Genomic DNA, 18,478 nt, shown 5'->3' with positions numbered 1-18,478 from the left:
GCACACTCTGAAATTAAAATTATGAAAGGCAACAGTGCACCAATAACCCATCAAAGGAATCTCTTAACATTTTCAATACAAATATTACTATCAAAACAGATATAATTCTGATCCCATATAATTACACTTCTTACATGTTGCAAGGAAATATAAATCACTATTAAATTACAATAAAATCATTACAAATGGTATACAAAGATTATCATACATTCATGCATATACAAAGTAACAAAAACACTACACTTTGATATAGCTGCGACAGGTGAATTAGGAAAGCAGAGTTTGCTTGAGCACAGTGAGACACCCAACAGATATGTCTTGACTCAACTTTTTTTTTTTTTTTTTCCTGCCAATGGACTTAACTTGAATTTAAACAAGGCCATAGAAAACCTTAGAAACTCTGTCCAACAATGTGAAAAGTCTGATGGGAGGAAAAAAAAGTTGAATTGTCAAGAAATTCCTAATCTGTGCCTCAAATTCTCACTGAGGATTTGTATGGTTTTTAAAGATTACCATAAAAAAATAGTTCTCTTGTCAACAATGTTTAAAGTAGTGCAAAGATATAGTTTCAGAAATAACAGTTAGTTATAGCAGGGAATTTAGAATTATTTCCCCACAAAACAATGATATAATACTCAAAATAAGTTAATATAGACTTTGAAAGTTTTGTCTTTAACACACTGAGAGGATAGATGCACACACAAACACTGTCACACACTCACACACATATATAAGTTGACAGAAAAACAAGGATTCCTGACGAATTTAAAACAATTTTAAATAGCCATGCGTGCTATTTTTAAATCTGTGAAATATAGCCGTGTAGAGCCATGAAAAACCCCAACATTATGTTAACATGATTATGAACAACTGCTTTGATGCCAATTTTTCGCAGAGACTGAGGCGGGTTGTTTGTGAAAGAGACTGTGAGACTTTTAAGGGGGCAGACAAAAGCTCGTCTGAAACGCAGGCCACTCGTCTGGCCGCAGAAATCCTTTGATCCAGACGGGCTCTGGGGCATTTTCTCCTGAAGTTTCTCTATTAAATTTTGTCCCTTCCCCTCGTCCTTCCCCCACACCACTATTCCTCGGCTCTGTCTATTTCTGGGAAAGCTGTCAAAGCGAGGCAGTGAGAGAGCGAGAGACAACAAAAGCCGCCTGAACTCCCTCCTCCCCACCCACCTAAACCCCCCGGGAGGGGCTGGAGTTTCCTCTGCACCAAGCAGGGCCTCACTCTGACACACTGACTCTTTTACCTGATGTGAAACTCGACATGAAGCGCTGAACCTCCACAGCTTTTACCACAACAGAATAATTATTTCTGTCTCTATTTTGTGCAACAACCTGAGCTACATTGGTTTTGTTTGAATTTTTTTTTTTGTGTGTGTAACTTGTTTGAGTAACTAAATCACATGATGAGGTAGTAAGAGTGGATTAACTCAGGTTATGGCTTATGTCCGAATACAAAATAGAATGACTGTACGTAGGGAGAGAAAAGTAGGCACATCCTATTTGAGTCACCTCTCTTGAAGGTTGAGCAGTTATGGGCTACATCTCGAGATCTTTTGTGGCCCATAACCGATCACTCACTGTTTCTAATTAAGTGGCACAGCAGTTTCTCTTTGGTTCAACTGCCTCAGCCGCCGCAACTTTTACAACTGGTGAAAACCTCAAGATAAAACCACACCAACACATTCATACACACAGGCATGCATATATATATATATATATATATATATATACACACATATACACACACAATGCAAACACTTTCAAAACTGCACTGCGATAGCAAATGTGATACAGCTCAACTCATCATAATAAAAAAATTACCAAAAGTAGAATCTAAAGTTTTGATTCCTCTGAGCTGCAACACAGTGATAAAACACTACATTCCCTTCATGGAGAAAAGAGTTGCATTTAAAACCTACAAGTTGGACATCACATAAAGACAAAGAGTGGGAGATGCTACATTATTAAAAGCATAAAGCTGAAAAAAACATACAACTAAATAAGGTATGTTCTGGTCTGTTGCCAAAAAATTATTTTTTACAACCCCATTATGCAAATAATACAAAGCAAAAAAGGAATATAGATTGGAATTTGAACATCTTTTGCTATGTTGTTATGGTGTAAAATATATATGGCCAATATTCTTAAGTGGCAACGGTGGAGTGTATATGTGCCATAATAACTTCTAGTCTTAGGCATAATTTGGGGGCAATGGCATGTTTCCACAAACACCTTATCTTACCTCGTTTAACACATTGCTTTCCTTTTTTTTTTTTTTTTTTTTTTTTAATTTTAATTTATTTAGACGATGATCTAGCATCGTGAAAAATAAATAAATAGTCACAATTGGAATATTATAATTATTATTATTACTCAAAATTTAAGTCACTACCATACAGGTTTGGCCGCATGACCTCATTGCTAAACCTCCACCGTTGACCTTTAACCTGATGCTAATCACAGTCGCGCTGCCAAAATTTTTAACCCTGGGTGAGGTTTTGACCCTTGGCTCAACTCGAGCTTTTGGAGCCGTGGGGTGAGACTAAGGGCTAAGTGTGATGCGAGGCCAGGAATAGTAACTCATCTAATCAAAACCTCTTATGACTTTTAGCAAGAGGGAGAAAAAAGGTCGAGGACTGAGGTCAAATACTATCCGTGGCCTGTTTCAGAAGAAACTTAACCTCGTAGAACTAAAGCCCATTTTCTGTTATTTCCTGAAAGAGTGCATTCAAAATCATTTCACAGTATAGTCAGCTGAGGAAAACAGTATATAGAATATATACACTATATGTAAAAATATTGATAATTATCCAAAAACCGTTGTAAAGTCTGAGCATGATTAACTACGGAAACTGTAGCTTCCTTGTGCTGAAAATTAAAGGTATGTGGTGTTGGAGGAGTTTTTAAGCCCATGCTGTATGAGCTTGTGGACAGTCAGTTACAAATTGCTACATATATACATATGATATGAGACATATCTATGTGAGGTGACGTGTGGAGGGACGTGGACCACTTGGTGGCCCTCCACTGGGTCTCGTTGTGCTTTTCTACTGACGGGAAGATGCTTTATAATGCAGAAGCTTCCTCTTCTTCACCTTGAAGAAATCTGGACAGGGGAAAAAAAGACAATGCAATGTCAGAAAAAAACAGTACAACAACTATAATCTGTTGTACTTGTACCACATTGGAACATAAATATATATGATTTGGGTCAAGAAATCAAGGCAGTTTTAAAGGAAACGTTCAATATCATCAAACTCAGCAAGACTGCAAAGAGGAGGATTTCCAAAAACCATGACATTCCATGGACTGACCTGTGATGGCGGACTGTCTACGTTTCCCTGGCCGTTGCAGCCTGTAGCAGCCTCTGGTGGTCACCTCCAGGTATTCATCCCCCGACCCAGACCCACACGAGCTGCTGGACACTGGGGAATCCTCACCCGATGAAGACGACGTCCGCCTCATGCCCTTCGTCATCCCGACTCTGGGCCGCGCCACCGGCCTCACCATGCAACTGTGGTAGAATGCCGGCACATCCTGGCACCTGAGCTCCTCCCACTTGATGTTGGAGCCCTCTCCTGGCATGTCGCTCTGGAAATCGAAGTTCCACCGCTTGTTGGCCACCTCCACACTCATGCAGAGCAGCCTCTGGAAGTCCTGCTGCAGCTGCTGGTGGTCCACGGGCCCAAAGAGATTCCTCCGCACCGGCCCCACCTTCAGCTCCAAGGCCTCGATGCCCCCCAGGCGGGAGAGGCCTGAGTCAGATGCCGTAGCTGATCCTGCGGTTGATACTGATGGAGAGGCCATCGCCATGTCCCTATTAGAGAATAAACACATACAGACACACGCAGCATTAGAGGAAGGGCAGAGGTTGAATGCTGGTTTTGTCAGTCCTGTAGAGTTTCAATGAGGTGTGATCTGGGGTTTTACTGGAATGGATTACAAACACATACACACACACACACATCCAAGCTATTAAATGCTCAAACCCCTCACACACCATCTGCCCTCTTGGGCGCCTTTGTGTTTTATGTGATCAAATACATGTGTGCCCTAACCCAGTAAGTAATTACTGCAGCAACAGGTAACTGAACCAACACCAAATAAATCTCCAACAACATTCACTGCCCTGCCGTGTTAAAGTGAACCTGATTCGGCACCTGCTCTGGTGTCTGCCAGTCAAAGGTCGACAGTAAAGGTCAGCAGGTCACAGAGAGAAAAGACCCGTGTATACCACTTGTGAGGAATGCTTTCCGCATTCCCCATCTGACTCATCTAATTAGAGTGATTGAGACTGATCTGCACTGGTATTTGGCTTTCTACCTTGAGTTTCCTGCTTCATCACATCTCGACCTACATTATCTCTAAGCACATTCAAATAATATTTCACATGGACGTGGATAACAACCACATCTCTTGCTGACTCTGTCTGAGCCTCTGAACCTCACCCTTATCAGCTATGTGTAGGCACTAAAAGCAGATGATGTTTTCTGGGATGGGCACTAACTACTATAGAGATATAAGGTTCTGCTACTGATGTAATGCTATACTATATATGGTCTTATCCTAAACCCTAACATACAATATAAACTAAATTGGTAAGGTGGCTCCTGCATTTTTATCATTTGATCTTTGGCCTCGTGATGTACTGGGGCCCTGTGTCCAAAACTAGCTATAACACCTTTAATATTTCAATTAATATTTAGCTTTTATGGTTCACTTTCCTAAACAAATTTGCATGTAATCCAGTTATCATGAAGTCATTTAGAGTCAAAGAGTGGGTGGGACCTTAAAGGGGGCGGACCCAGCTCATTAATTAATCCAGTGTTACTCCAGCCATGTAGTTTAGAGAGAAATTGTATGAAAATTTCAATAATCATGCCCCAAATGTCCCATTCTGGGCATATTTAGTAAAAGAAAAACAGACTACACAGGATACATTTCATCCCCAGACAACAAAATAGCTTCAGTGTAAAAGCAGTAAGCTGTTTATTATAATTGCTTAATTAGCTCAATTAAACTGGAAATGATTCAGTCATTTGTGGTGCCTATAAGGCCTTGGCAGTTAAAACACAGAAATGGAAAAATGTGCAGAGTGATTTTTAGAAAACACCAACATGTCACCATAATCATCGCAAGATCAGCCTGAAGACAGAAGTAAGAGGCCGACTTAAAAAAACACCCCTGCGGAGGCAGAGGCAGGGGAGGGGGTCTTCAGAGTGTTGCGCAATTGTTTGACACATACAGAATATATGGCTAAGAGCACTTTCACAAGTCAAATAGCTTGTAATTTTACGATGTCAGTCTACCCATAAAAACCGTTAGAAACCATGTGTTTGAAGCCACAGCAGGCGACTAATTCACACATTTTCCTAAGTGAGCACTGTGCTCTAATTTCTATTCATTACACATTTAACCAGCATAATTTCAGTTTCCTTTTTTACGTTTCTTTCGCAGCTCTTTTCTAAAAAAGACTCATTGAGACAACATAAGAAAAAAACAAAACCAAAATTGCTTTCTTTCTTTCGCTATCAGGGCTGCTGAAGTCCCCGGGTGAAAGTTGTTTGCGTCGAAAATGAAGTGGGCGCGGTATGCAGATCAGGTTTCCATAGTGGTCGGTGTCCCCACTTCCAGAAAAACACCGAGTAAACCCCCCCCATAATTCACCTAAACTCTCCAAAAACAAAGAGCACCGAAGTTAAAAAATGCACCAACTACTTCTGCAAACCCCAAATCACCACTGAAAAGCGTTGACTATAACAACATGGGGAAATTAACTTTGTAAAATGAGTAAAGTCTGGAGAAAAAACTTCGTGACGCAGTTACACTCAGAGGATGTGGGTCAATGAGATGCGACACACAAACAGCCCGCATCTTGTCACGGCACTTAACACTCATATTACACACACAACAGCCACAAATATTCACTTATATATTACAAACAGCAACAGAAAAGTTTTAGCTCACGTTTACACTGACATTGTCTCTGATTAATGTCATTAACGAAGCCTCTAGCAAAGCGAGTGAAATCTTAGACAACTGAATCAACCTTACATTTATCCATACCAAATAAAAAAGAACCACCGACCAAACAATTGTCTGAATAAAATACTTCAAAAAATATAACATACTATAACTTTAAACAATGACAAGCAAAAAAAATGCATTTTCCTCTTACCATCAGCGTCAATACTTCTAAGTGTTCAAAAGCGGAGCTTGACGGCTTTGGTCCCCAAACTAAGCACAATTCCTACAGTCACAGAGCAATGAAAAGCGTCCCCGACAGCCCCGTGGAAATAGACACTGTCACGTTGAGAAGTTAGAGTAGACCTGACTCACAGGAGGGTTGCTCCTGTCCCCTTATCTGCGACCTGTTTGTTATGGACTCAAGAGACAAGGGGGACGTCCTTCTAGAGGACTGAAATCACGTGGTTTCCATCAAAACAGTTATTGTTGGAGCTCAGCCAGGAGGTAAACAAGGCCATCATAATTTCTTACGACAATTAAAAGCATAACAGGCTGCAGTTGAATTGATGCAAAAGTGGGCAGAAAAGTATCCAAAATGTATGAGAGGTGGAAAAAAAGTAATATAACTGCATTCCATACGGTTTTGTTATGCATTCATGAAACGGTATTTGTGATAATAGTTTCTTACCCTGTGATCATGAATGATGCAAAAATCCCCTGTTTGTCTCTGTGCGCTCCTGCTGCTGACCTGTTGCTCCTACTCTCCTCTGTGCCCTTGTGCTTTGCTTCTTCTCCAGAGCAACTAGAAGTAGGTCAAATATCTTGGCAATGGCGGCCATTTCCTCTTCTCTCTCAAATGTGACACACATTCTCGTGTAGTGCTTGCATCACGTTTTGTTTGGGCGCCGCGCCCACATCCTCCAGTCACGTTGAACTGCAACGTGAGCGAGACAACTCCATTTTGACTTCTTCTCCTGCAGATTTACCACATACCCATTTGGATATTTACTTATGCAGTGATAAAAATCACCGACACACCCTGTGCCTGGTTATGTGCATGTAGTTACTAATGGAAAAAGTGAAGAACAAATACTTCTATTTCTCCTTATAACTGAAAAAAAGTTTGACTTTTTGACCTTTTAATTGACCTATATTGTTAAAATAATAATGATAATCAGATTCAGGTGAAGCTGTATAGAAAACTAAATAAGACAAATCTCATTTGTTCCTAAGCCAAATACACATGAGAATTCCACTTTTATAACTTACTTAACTTTTCTGGTTTAATGTACGTTGGAGTTCTAAATGCTGTTTTTCTTTGTATTTTTTCAAAATAAACGGAATATCTTTGGGTCTTAGACATGTAGTTGGATAAAAAAAAGCTTTTTGAATGTGCAACTTTGGGCATCCAGAACTTAAGATGGGCATATTCCCATGATCAATCAATTAGCCTAATTGTGAAATTAATTAGCCTAGACTAATCTTTAATGAAAATAATAATTAGGTGCAGCCCTAAAATTTAAAGTGTTTTTTCCAATTTTCCCATGTGTAAAAGGCAGATTATTGATAATTTAATACTCATTAGTATTACATTTCACCCTTTCCTTTCTTGCATTACATCTTTACCTGTTTTCTCCCCTCAAACTTTTGTAATATCTTTATTTCCAATTCTTGAACGACTGCGTGCTCATTAACCCTTCCTTTTTACATGACTTGTTTTCCCAGCAGCCTTCCTACACCAGTCGTGACACATTTCTTTTGTGACACACTGTGGGCTCTCCTTCCTAATGTAATTGTGACATGGGTCCTCTTCTTTTCTATTATTACATAGGCTTTCTGTCACGTTTTCCTCACTCATTACATGGGGAGCAGTCCTACTGTTGCATAGCTTTTCAGTGACATAATATAAGAGTCATCTCAGAGGCCTGCTAGACGATCAACGCCCCTCATTTAGAAAGGTTATTCCAGGTTTTACACAGCGCCTGGACCGTTTCATTCAAATGATGTTTTCTCAGTTCACACACTGGAAACGCATTCAACGTTTCTGCTGCAGTTTATGAGAGGCACTGCTTTAATAATGTCAAAGCAGGTAGCAGCGACTGTGGAGTGCTTATTGTTTGTGTGTGTAGTGTGTGACAGCCGAAGCCTAGAAGTAATTACATCACCACTATGAAATGATTCTTGGTTGGAAAACGTTATTTTCACATATGGGGGGGGGGGGTTTGCAAAAGTTCAAGGCAGTTCAGCACAAGACTCCAAGCAAATAAAACAGTTTCCCCAAATGCAGCCAAGTGTGTTTATGGGTTCTACAAAAAAAAAAAAACAAATCCTGGATTTGATGTACTTGGATTATGAACCAAAAAGAAAGGAACTGTATGAAAATGATAAGGTTAGAGAGAGAGGTTGAACCTTTAAAAAAAGACAAGAATAATACAATAAATAATAATAATCCTGGAGCAAAACTATTTGAAAACCTTCCTCTCTCCCTGCTTTCTGACCTCATCTGACCCAATTATTTTTGTACAGCCTCTAAAGAAAAAAAAAAAAAAAATGTGATTGTAGTCTATGAATGATCAACTCTTCCACTGACATCATTTTCTCACCACAAACCTCTACATGCTGAGTTATTTTAGGTCTCCCATCATAATAGTCAAATAAGGGTTGTGTCCCAGTTCCCTAATGGCCCACTAATCTGAGTGTCAACTGGCCTTTATACACTGTCATATTTCACAGTAGACAATGAGCCCTCAGCAGCATGATCCCTCACTGTTTTGTCAGCTCCCTGACCTGTATTTACAGTCTGTTTATTGTTCTCCATTAAATTCCTAATCCTTCTTCTTATTGTCTACAGTGCTGTGTGTGTTTTGGTGTGCGCCCACCCGACCCCCGTCCTTAATCCTGCGCTGTATGTTACAGTTGGTTATGCAGTCATTAAGCCCATTGTTTCCCCTCCACGGTCAGTGCCCTTTGAATACATTAGCATGCTTGTAAAACAACAGTCACACAGTGCAATGTGACTCAGGTCAGAAGATGACATGCTGGGGGACTGTCATGGTGGGTCTTGTGCTTGCAACAAAAAAAAAAATGATGTGGCTCTTTTCAGTCAAAAGTTACTGATTCACTGTAGAATAATGCAAACAAAGGACACAACAGAGAGCCCATTAGGAAGCTAACGCTGCACATATCCTACAGCAGCAGGAAGTCGAATGCAATTGTATTTGGTTTGAGTGTTAATCAGTTGGAAGTGATGTGTGATGTAATGGCACTTGTCAGATCAGGAAGAGAATCCAAGGAAGCTGCTTATAAGATAAAGTCAATCAAATTTAGTTCAAAATCAAGCAACTGCAACATAGTAAATGACTGAGACATCGTCAGCAGCCTTCATGCTCGTCACTGTGTTCACTTTAATACCAGATTAAAACACACATATCGTTGTCTTAATCTTATTAAAGAAATAGTTTAATATTTTGGGAATTAAACATATTCGCTGTTTCATGCTGAAGCTGGCACCAGCAGACGGTTAGCTTAGCTTAGCAATAAGACTGAAAACAACAACTAGCTTGACTCAGACCTGATTTGGCCTGATTTTTTGTTTTTGTTTTTTGTTTGTTTTGTTTTTCAGGTTGTTGTTGTTGTTGTTGTTGTTGTTGTTGTTTGTTTTTTTGGGCGGGGGTTCAATTTTAGAATTTTGCGGAAGCGGTATCGGTCTTCTCAGCTAATTCTTAGCAAAAAAGATGAATAAGCAAATTTCCCAAAATTCCTTTAAGCTCATTAATTACTCAACAGCATTGTGGCTATTATCAGTCTCTCTCTACTCTTGTCATGTTTACATAGTCTAAAAGAATTATATAATTTTTGAGATTAAGAAAAAGAAAGAATTATGCAAGTGAAGTTGTACTATGAGGGAAATGTGGCTTTAATTGATATGATGGCAAAGTGCAACATCTATGTACATAGATAGTGCTTTTTATCTTTCACAGTACAACATCTAATATCATTGATAATACTTAGTGCATCGCTATGTTGTTTTGAGATTGAAATGCTGTTTGGTTTCACTCCGGATGAGACAGAGGTTTCAGGGAACTGCAGGTCAGAGGTCATAGTCAAAATCAAAACATTAAAGCTGAGAGTTTAGTGCTGAAGATGCTCTTTAGCGAAACACTGAAAGGATGTACGGTGTGTACCATATGGCAGTCTCGGTTCTACAGGAAGTCTCTTTGGTGAAGGGGAGGCTGTGATAAAGCGAACAGGATGAAAAATAGAGAGAGAGAGAGAGAGAGAGAGGAAGTTGTTGGTTCACAGGTGCAGTATGGGGCTTTCCACATCCTTCTGCCCCTCAGCTGCGGAAGCAAATACTGAGAAGAGGCTCACCACAGACTGTAGATTGTTTACGTCAATCATAATTTCCAGACATACCACAACAAATTGCGAGCGATGAGCAGGGAGAGAGACTTTAATGTAGAGACGCGGCACGGTAAATGGCGAAGTGGCAGAGAATTACAGGAAGAAAGAAACCAAATTAAAGCACGTAAAAGAGAAACTGTGTAACATCACTCGGGCAAGCTTTCAGAGCTGCTTGCTAACTGTTGGTTTGGGAGATGAGTGGCTTCTCATGTGCTGATTTATGTCTACAAGCTGCAAGCATGATTTTTCACCTCCAAGCAGCTCATCCATATTTGCTGAGATGCACATGCAAATATTCATACAGTAGATAGAGATCTAACCAAAAACAAGTTATGCATAACAGTAGTGAAAGATAGCTGTGGGCTATAACCGTGCAGGCACATTATGCAGCTACAGTAAGAGTATGGAAAATGAAGTGATCCCAGTGAACATGGGTTTGGAGAATTGCAGGTGATGTGAATTAAAACTGAGCAGAAATGTCGTCTTTGTTTAACCTATAGGTCTCAACACAAGGCAACAGTTTATCTTTTTTTCTTATCACCACACACAAATGATCCCTGGGGTGTAAACTATATTTGGAACTTAGTACTTTGCGAGAGGAGGCGGGTGAGTACTGAAAATACACAGAGGAGTAAAAAAGGCAGTGATCCCAAAAATGAAGTTACAAGCGCACACAAGTACTCTGTACGTAAAGTGGGAGGTGTTTCCATGGGAGCGTTCGCCCAGCTGTGGAGGCCACAGGTGGGGGTTGTGGGGAGGAGTGAGCTGTGCTCTGATTTCATATGTGTGTATGAGAGAGCGAGAGAATGAGTGTGTGTGTGTGTGTGTGTGTGTGTGTGCTTGTTCGGAGAGGGTCTGCTGAAATTTGGGGTGCAAGGAGAGCGAGGCTGCGGGCTGGCAGCTGGATATTGTCAGGGGTTCACCAGGGGAGCTTGCATGTCAGGGTGAACGGGTTTAAGATGAAATGTGCCCAAGGAGACCCTGACTCACTGTGTTTGCTTTGGGGGGTCCTCAGGGGCTTGCCTGTGGGGGGGGCATACAGATTTATTTTCTTTAAGCAGTTGTGGTCTATATGAGTATTCAAGTGTGTGTATATTCCCTTCCTGCATTTACCTGTAGATTTAAAGCACGTCTTGTTCTTACCAGAGCGGCCTGTGGTTTGAGGTGATAACATCTTGCGCTTTAAAATATTGTTTTTGCAGAGTGTGTTTGTGGGCATGCAGAGAGGAGGAGGAGGAGGAGGGGAAGGGACTGAAGGGCGGTGCGAGGTGAGTGTAAATTGATCCTTTGTTTTTGTCCCTCAATATGTGTCTGAGAGGAACTTGTTTTGGCCTCACTGCAGTGACTTTGAGCCGAGCTCAATGTCAAAGCTAGATACAAAGTCTCTGCAAGACAAAGACACATGAACAATTATGTGCTTCTTTTAAACAAAAAAAGAAACTCTTTTCCCACAGAGTGCATAAAATGCTGCTTCCAAATAAAACCTTATCTCCCCTAATAAAATATATAAATATATATATACTGTATATACTGTATATATATATATATATATATATTTTTAATTTCAATGCAACATAATGTAAGCAGTAAGAGCAGGAATGATACTAATAAACGTAACTCTCTGAAAAATATACTGTATGTGCCATTCAGGACTACAGGAGGGCCGTCTGTTTCTGCTCCGTGCAGCTGAGGTGAAAAGGTGGCGCACTTCAGCTGATGTGTTTTCGCCCTTATCTACATCTGGCGAACATCTGGTTTACATCTGGCCTCAGCCGTGTAGTGTTGGGCTGTGCGTGAGCGTGACAATATGTGTATTTGTGGGAGAGAGAGAGGGAGAGAGGGAGGGAAAGAGAAGGAGAGGGCATGGAATATATTTGTGAATTTGGATGTGTGTGCGTGACTGGCTGGGCGAGGGGATAAATGAGGAGGGAGGGAGGGAGTGAGTGAGCAAGCAAATCAGAGCGAAGCGTATGTGCGTGTGACTGTGTGTTACCTGGCCTGTAACCAGTAATGTTAATCTTCCTGCTTTAAATTGTAAGAATGCAGAGCAGGAATCTTCATGTACATTATTACACTGGTTGTTTACAGGAAAAATCTGATATTTCATGCAAACAGTTCAGCACCTGTGACTATCAGATGGGAAATCTGCATGCACGACTAGCAGCCAGCCTTATCTGAAACTTTTGGTGTCATTGGATAAAGTGCAGAATGTGTCACAAAAAGCATGACTCTGATCTTGAAGATATCAGGTTTTCAGCCAACCACAGTGATGCGCCTTTTGCTAATTTTGATTGTGAGCAGTGAAGCTACATCCAGCTCTTTGAAAGGAGAGGGAAGGTGAGGAAGGAAGATAGAGATGAGAGAAGAGAGGAGGAAAGTCTTCGGGGGGAGTGGAGTCACTGTGCTGGGGGCCCCATGGTGTGGTAACAGGGCCTGGGCTTAGGTACATCTTCTGAGGCATGCGGCAGTGTGCGTTGTCTGACTGCATTAACCTGTCAAGAGAAAGAATAAATGGAGAAAGAGATAAAAACACGTCATGTGTCTCTCTGATAAAAGGGTTCTTTGTCTTTTTAAGTTAGAAATATGATCAAAGCTGATGGCTCTAACTTAGCAGTCAAATGGAAAAATAAGAAGTTCAGTGACCTGAGGCCACGTGACACCAGTAAGCTGCACACAACACGTGCATGTTTACCAGCCTGGCCGGTATGTGATGTGAGGGATACCACAGGGATGACTACAGCTCCACACTGAACACTGTTGAGCTGTCCCTAGATGGAGTCCTCGCTTCTGTTTTGACATCCAAGCGTACTTGGCTCTTTACCACAACCACTTTTATTTCCCCTTAAAGGATTACTCTCAACTGAACCGAGTGAATTGTCTGTGGTCTTCTTGTTGCCACCAAATCCCTGCAAAAGACTAACAAGTAATGTACTAACAAGTATTGCCTGTGTATCCACAGTCTGATAAACAGTCACTAATTGCTCTGTGACATAGGTCTCCCATTGTTGTGAAAAAGCTACTGTGAACACATTGGTAAGCTACACTGTTCATTATCGTGAACTCAGTAAATGTAGTTTTTGAGTTGATCTCAGAATTTCATTCCCGCTGCTGGAAATAGAGCGTCGCAGGGATGACGTGTTTTTTGTAGGTCAACCCGGAAAGTTAGCATCACCCTGGTTGCCTCGACAAAAAGCCACTGGGATATAATAAGCTCTGTGATTAACAAATGTTTATGATACTTACACATTTCATTCAGGAAGATAATCACAAATAAACACTGCTTCTAAGATTTTTGTAGCTTAAATACAATCGACAGAGGTATAAAGCTAATGTTAGGCTATAAACACAGTACACCACAGTCACATGACTTCAGCGTCACCACCACTAGGCTTTCAACTTGTCATTTGATTCAGCACTTAACTCTTCTACAAAAGCCTATCCTAAAAAAACTTGAAAATGTCTTGCGCTTGTGTTAACCACAGACCATGTTTTATGCATCTAACCAAAAACCCATTCAAAAAAACTACTTTGACTTTGGGATGAGGTTAGCAAACATGCTAACCGATTTCTGTGTTTTAAGACTCAATTCTGCAGCAGTCTATACCCACTGGAGCACCATATGTGTATTCATCCACTGCAAAAAAAATAGTAAAATAATTCCCAACACATAATTGCAAAATCTAGTGTCCAACCGTTGTAGCCCTTTTTAAACTGAATTTATATTTGTGAACTTTTGCCTTTAAATATTTAGGTCTTCAGTAGGAGCCAGCTGGATTGGAGCTGAGTGCCACAGCTTAAATGGAAAAGGATTTTTTGATGACAACAAAAATACAGACAAACAACAGCCTTGTCCTTTAAATAGTTTTAAGGCTGGAAAAATCATCTTATTTCACACTGTATGACAGTATCATCTGTATTTCGTACCGGTGGGTTCCAACGTTTCATTGAGACTAAACGATGTTCATGGATTTGAACAGTGTTTGTGCTGTAAATGCTGAGCCACTGGCTGGTCGGTGGGGTCAAAGTTTATTTTATCATTTACACGGGCAGAAAAGTGTCCATACTTCTGGCCATATGCTCCCAACTTCTTTGGCTTACAACCTCTTAATATAAGGCCAACAAGCTGCATTAGTTGTAAGACGATTTAACATTCTTAAACTTTCTTTAAACTTTTTTAAACAGTTTTTATAAGAGAAACACTGCAGAGAAAAGTCTGAAAAATTTATATACAGTATATTAGCAATTTTTCAATATTTAATATGAAGCTTTGTGTCCCCTAGTTATGCTTTCAGCCAGTGTATTTAACATCGAAACACTTTCTTGGTGTAGCTTAAAAAAATGGAGCGAGTAATCTATTTGTTTTACCTCAATCCAGTGTGTGGATCTGGGTCTCAGGACAAGGAGGTGAGTGTCTGTCTCTAATAAGAGATGCAGTTCTTTCATTCCTAATGGAAGAGTGTGTGTGTGTGTGTGTGTGTGTGTGTGTGTGTGTGTGTGTGTGTGTGTCTGGAGGGGGTTACATATCTGGACAAGATTCCTGGGAGCTATGATCTGGAACAGTGAGCCTGGAGTGGCCAGCGCTGGCGTTGGCCGGGGAGGCGAAGGGAGTGCCCGGCTTTCTTTTTTTTTTTTGTTTTGGCCCGGAATAATGTCTCCACCTCACCTAGCAGAGCCTCTTCAGCTCTGTTTTACAGCAGCAGAATGTGGAAAGAAACAAAATACTAAACTGTTCTTGTATCTTGAAGAGATGTGCGTTACCATGCTGCTGGAGTGTGTGCGTGTCGTTTTCGGTTTTCGTGGTTGAAATATCCTGCATGAAAAGTAGCAGTAACAGCGGGGGAGCAAAATATTTGTGTGTGAAAGTGTGTATGAGTATGAAGGGGTGAGACAGGAAGCATCTATGCACCCCACTCCCAGCCGCAAAGTAGTGGTAGTGACTAAGAAGAGTCAGTACGAGGGGAAATGGGTCACTGCAGTATGTGTGTGTATAAATGAGTGTGTATTTAAGCCTCAAGTGTAAAACTCAAAAGCCCGCCAATGTGAATACATGTGTGAAATTTAGCTTGTGTGAATATATTTACACTATTAGCATGACAATGTGGTGAACTTCCTCTTTGGGGGGCTCACGGAACAAACTCATCATGATTTTGCTTGTTGCATCTACAGCAGCTGAAACAAGTGAGACTTAACTTTGAAGTGGGTGGGCGTCTGTAAAGTGAACTTAAAATCTCTCTTACCTGCGTTTGCTACAGTCAAAAGAGTGTGAAAACACATCATTTGTTAGTGTCCACGATATCATGAGCTCATTTACAGCTTTAGGCTCTTTTCCGGTGACAGTCACATGCCTCGTGATATAACACAGGGTCATGGGTTCCCCTCAGGCTCCATCTCGGGGATGCTGGAGCACAGAGAGCCATTCCTCTGTGGCATCTTAATCCCATGTTTTGATTTGAGTGCTGTCGTGGCCTCGGCTTGTGACCTGCGTTCCCTCACATGAAAATACTGCAGAAACACAGTTTTTAGTGTCTACAGGTAATACCAATGTAAAAGTGACTTATTAGTCTCACAATCTGGTCATCTTTTGTGATTGAGATGAATTTCATGGTGTTTTTCAATGAACTGTAGGCTGTAAACACTACAGGACGAAAAGCATGTTGTCTATATATTATTGGAACGTATCGCTTCTTATGGAAGTAAAAATAACAAAAGCGCATCACAGCATAGGCTGTAGAGAGGCTGAAAATAGTTGACATACTTCTGAGAAAATCTCAGTGCTCTGGATCTTCATTGTGTAGTGCCATCTGGTGTTTTGTAAAAGATACAGCTTCATGCCCTAATTACAATATCATAAGAGCCACAAAATGTCAGCTCTTCATATGATCCTCAACTCAGAGAGGCGGGACGGCTCCCTCTGCTGGTGATCAAGCAGGACTGAAGCTTTAACGCACTTCAGTTCCAGAGAGCAGGAGATGAGGGAAGTCTCAAATCAAGTAAAATGCTTTATGTCTAGTGGTGTTCGGTTCAGTAGTGTGATAATCTAGTAGGTGAGATCTATGGGAGGGCCCCATAGTGACAGTGTCAAATAGGAGGGTCTCCAAATTCAACCACACCCACTGAACAATCCAAACACAATGTATACTGTATGTATATCTGTCCTCTCTGCAGCTTTAAAGAACACTCCTGTACTTCAGCTTCCCTTAAGTTGGATGAGTCGTCAGAGACGGAAGAATGGTCAGATTTGATGCAGCAGTGGCAGAGATATTCTGTTTTTTTATTTATGATTTTAGTCCTCAGTATGGGTCAATTAAAAAAACAAACAAAAAAAAAAACTGCTACATTTCCCATAATGCAACTCATTACTATCTCCTTGTTAGAACCTCACCCACATCTTTCAAACTTCACACCCCCAGACACACCTTCACACCCCCCAGCTCACAATGCAGAGATTCTGTTCGAAGAAGAAATTGTGTAAAGCCCGTGCTAAGCTGAGATAACCCCCCGATGACATCACTGTGACATCACAAGGGGTTATTTTTTTTTTACACCTGTCAAGATCTTCCAGAGCCTCAGCAGACAGTATAAACATGTGATAACAGGCTGGGTGGAATTAATGGAGTTTTCCTTCAATTCTAAATCAAACATTTACATTTCAGCATCTCTCGGGCAAAGTTACAGTATAAAGTGAAGCCTTAGTGTTAAATGAACTAAAACTATAGCATCTTATCTTGTCCTCGGTGGCAGGGAGAAAATAAAATATGTAAAAGAGATCATGACAATGATAAGGGAAATATTAATATTGTTAATCTGTTCTCTGAGGAAATATATTGCTCACTGATTTAAATATACAAATGTTCATGTCAATAGTTTCCAGTGATGCAGTGATGGATAGTTAAGGATCAATTTTGAGATACTTACTTGGATATTTCCATTCTTTATACTGGTTTATACTTTTACTCCACTTTATTTCAGAGGGAATAACTGTACATTTTACTTTTCAAATGAACATTTCTCAATAAAAAAAAAAACTACTTTAAGAAAAATATATGATTAATTAAGCTTATAACACATAATGTCAGTGATTAAACCAGTGGTTCCCAATCTTTTTGGGTTGTGACCCCTTTACAAAAATAGTTGAGATGTTTGGAGAGGGAAAAGCAATTTCATCTCTAAACTTTTCATTTAAATAAATGCACCAGGTCTTAAAAGGTAAAAGTATCAGATATTTCACAAAAATCCAAAATATGAACACTTCTTCTGTCCTGCTGGATTAATCATCTCACAACCACTCACATTTATCTTGGGACCCTTTTGGAGGGGCCTGACCCTGACTGGACTAATAACTGACTGTATACGAAGTGGTTCAAACCAGCTCCTCCTTGAGCAGCAACTGTAAAAAGCTGCTTACGCATCAATACATCAGGATAAACAATCTAATAATAACATTTTACTTTTATCTTTTATATCTCAGATAAGGTTTTCACATGATGAAACTTGTTGAAGTTGGGTTTTTTTTTTGTTTGTTTGTTTTTTTACATTAATCTTCATATTTTTCCTTTAGAAATCACAGTGGGCTGAAATGATTGTGGGTTTCCATCCATCCACGAGGTCTAACAGCCAGTTTGGCCTGAGGCCGTAATAAATTAAAAAAAAACAAACATGTGCCACTGATTTTCTCTGCTGGCGCTGACCAACTGAACAGCTGAGCGCTGATAGTAATGACGTTAAGGTCAATGCAATGTGGCTGAAATCCATGAGTACTCCACCCTGTACCCGTCCTGCTCTGCTGTCACACACAGAACTGCTCTGTCCTGTTTACTGTTTGCCTTGATGTCTATTCTCAATTGCCATAATGTCCACTGGCACGCACTCCACGCCTCTGTGCTGGCACAGATTGCGTGATCTCTCTCTCTCGTCCGCGGGTTATGTCACATTCCAGGGAACATGTTGAGGCAAGAGAGCTCACCTGAAACTGAGGAGAAAATAATCACATGCGCTCTCCTCTCATTCAGCAGCACCGACGGAGGAATGTCAAGTTTCCACTTCAATTGAGGGATGACAGGATTCTTAGAAAAATTTTCCCAGTCCTTGAGCTGAGA

At 40.5% G+C, this 18,478-nt stretch overlaps 1 protein-coding gene across 2 annotated transcripts; it reads right to left on the bottom strand.

The window, feature by feature from the left end:
• Positions 1-2,309: 2,309 nt before the first annotated feature.
• On the bottom strand, positions 2,310-6,816 carry LOC111224780 (cyclin-dependent kinase inhibitor 1-like). 2 transcript variants are annotated; one of them, XM_022749419.1, is made up of 3 exons: positions 6,667-6,816; positions 3,326-3,828; positions 2,310-3,117 (listed from the first exon to the last, which is right to left on the bottom strand). In XM_022749419.1, exons 1-3 carry the CDS (start codon positions 6,675-6,677, stop codon positions 3,059-3,061), a joined length of 573 nt encoding a protein of 190 aa, XP_022605140.1. In that variant the 5' UTR covers positions 6,678-6,816; the 3' UTR covers positions 2,310-3,058. The 2 variants fall into 2 exon arrangements, with proteins under 2 accessions (XP_022605140.1, XP_022605141.1); XM_022749420.1 differs by lacking the exon at positions 6,667-6,816 and adding an exon at positions 6,190-6,410.
• Positions 6,817-18,478: the final 11,662 nt, after the last annotated feature.

The sequence above is a fragment of the Seriola dumerili genome, unplaced genomic scaffold, assembly GCF_002260705.1.
Source record: "Seriola dumerili isolate Sdu_G_001 unplaced genomic scaffold, Sdu_1.0 BDQW01000138.1, whole genome shotgun sequence".
NCBI lineage: Eukaryota > Metazoa > Chordata > Actinopteri > Carangiformes > Carangidae > Seriola > Seriola dumerili.
The sequence above is the reverse complement of the archived record's forward strand: the minus strand, read 5'-3'. Positions and strand labels throughout refer to the sequence as shown.

What these genes read in the sequence shown, in the direction of transcription:
- LOC111224780 (XM_022749419.1), bottom strand. An exon ending in TAGACAGTCCGCCATCACAG is followed by an intron (nt 3,118 to 3,325) that starts GTCAGTCCATGG and finishes TCCCCTGTCCAG; the next exon opens with ATTTCTTCAAGGTGAAGAAG.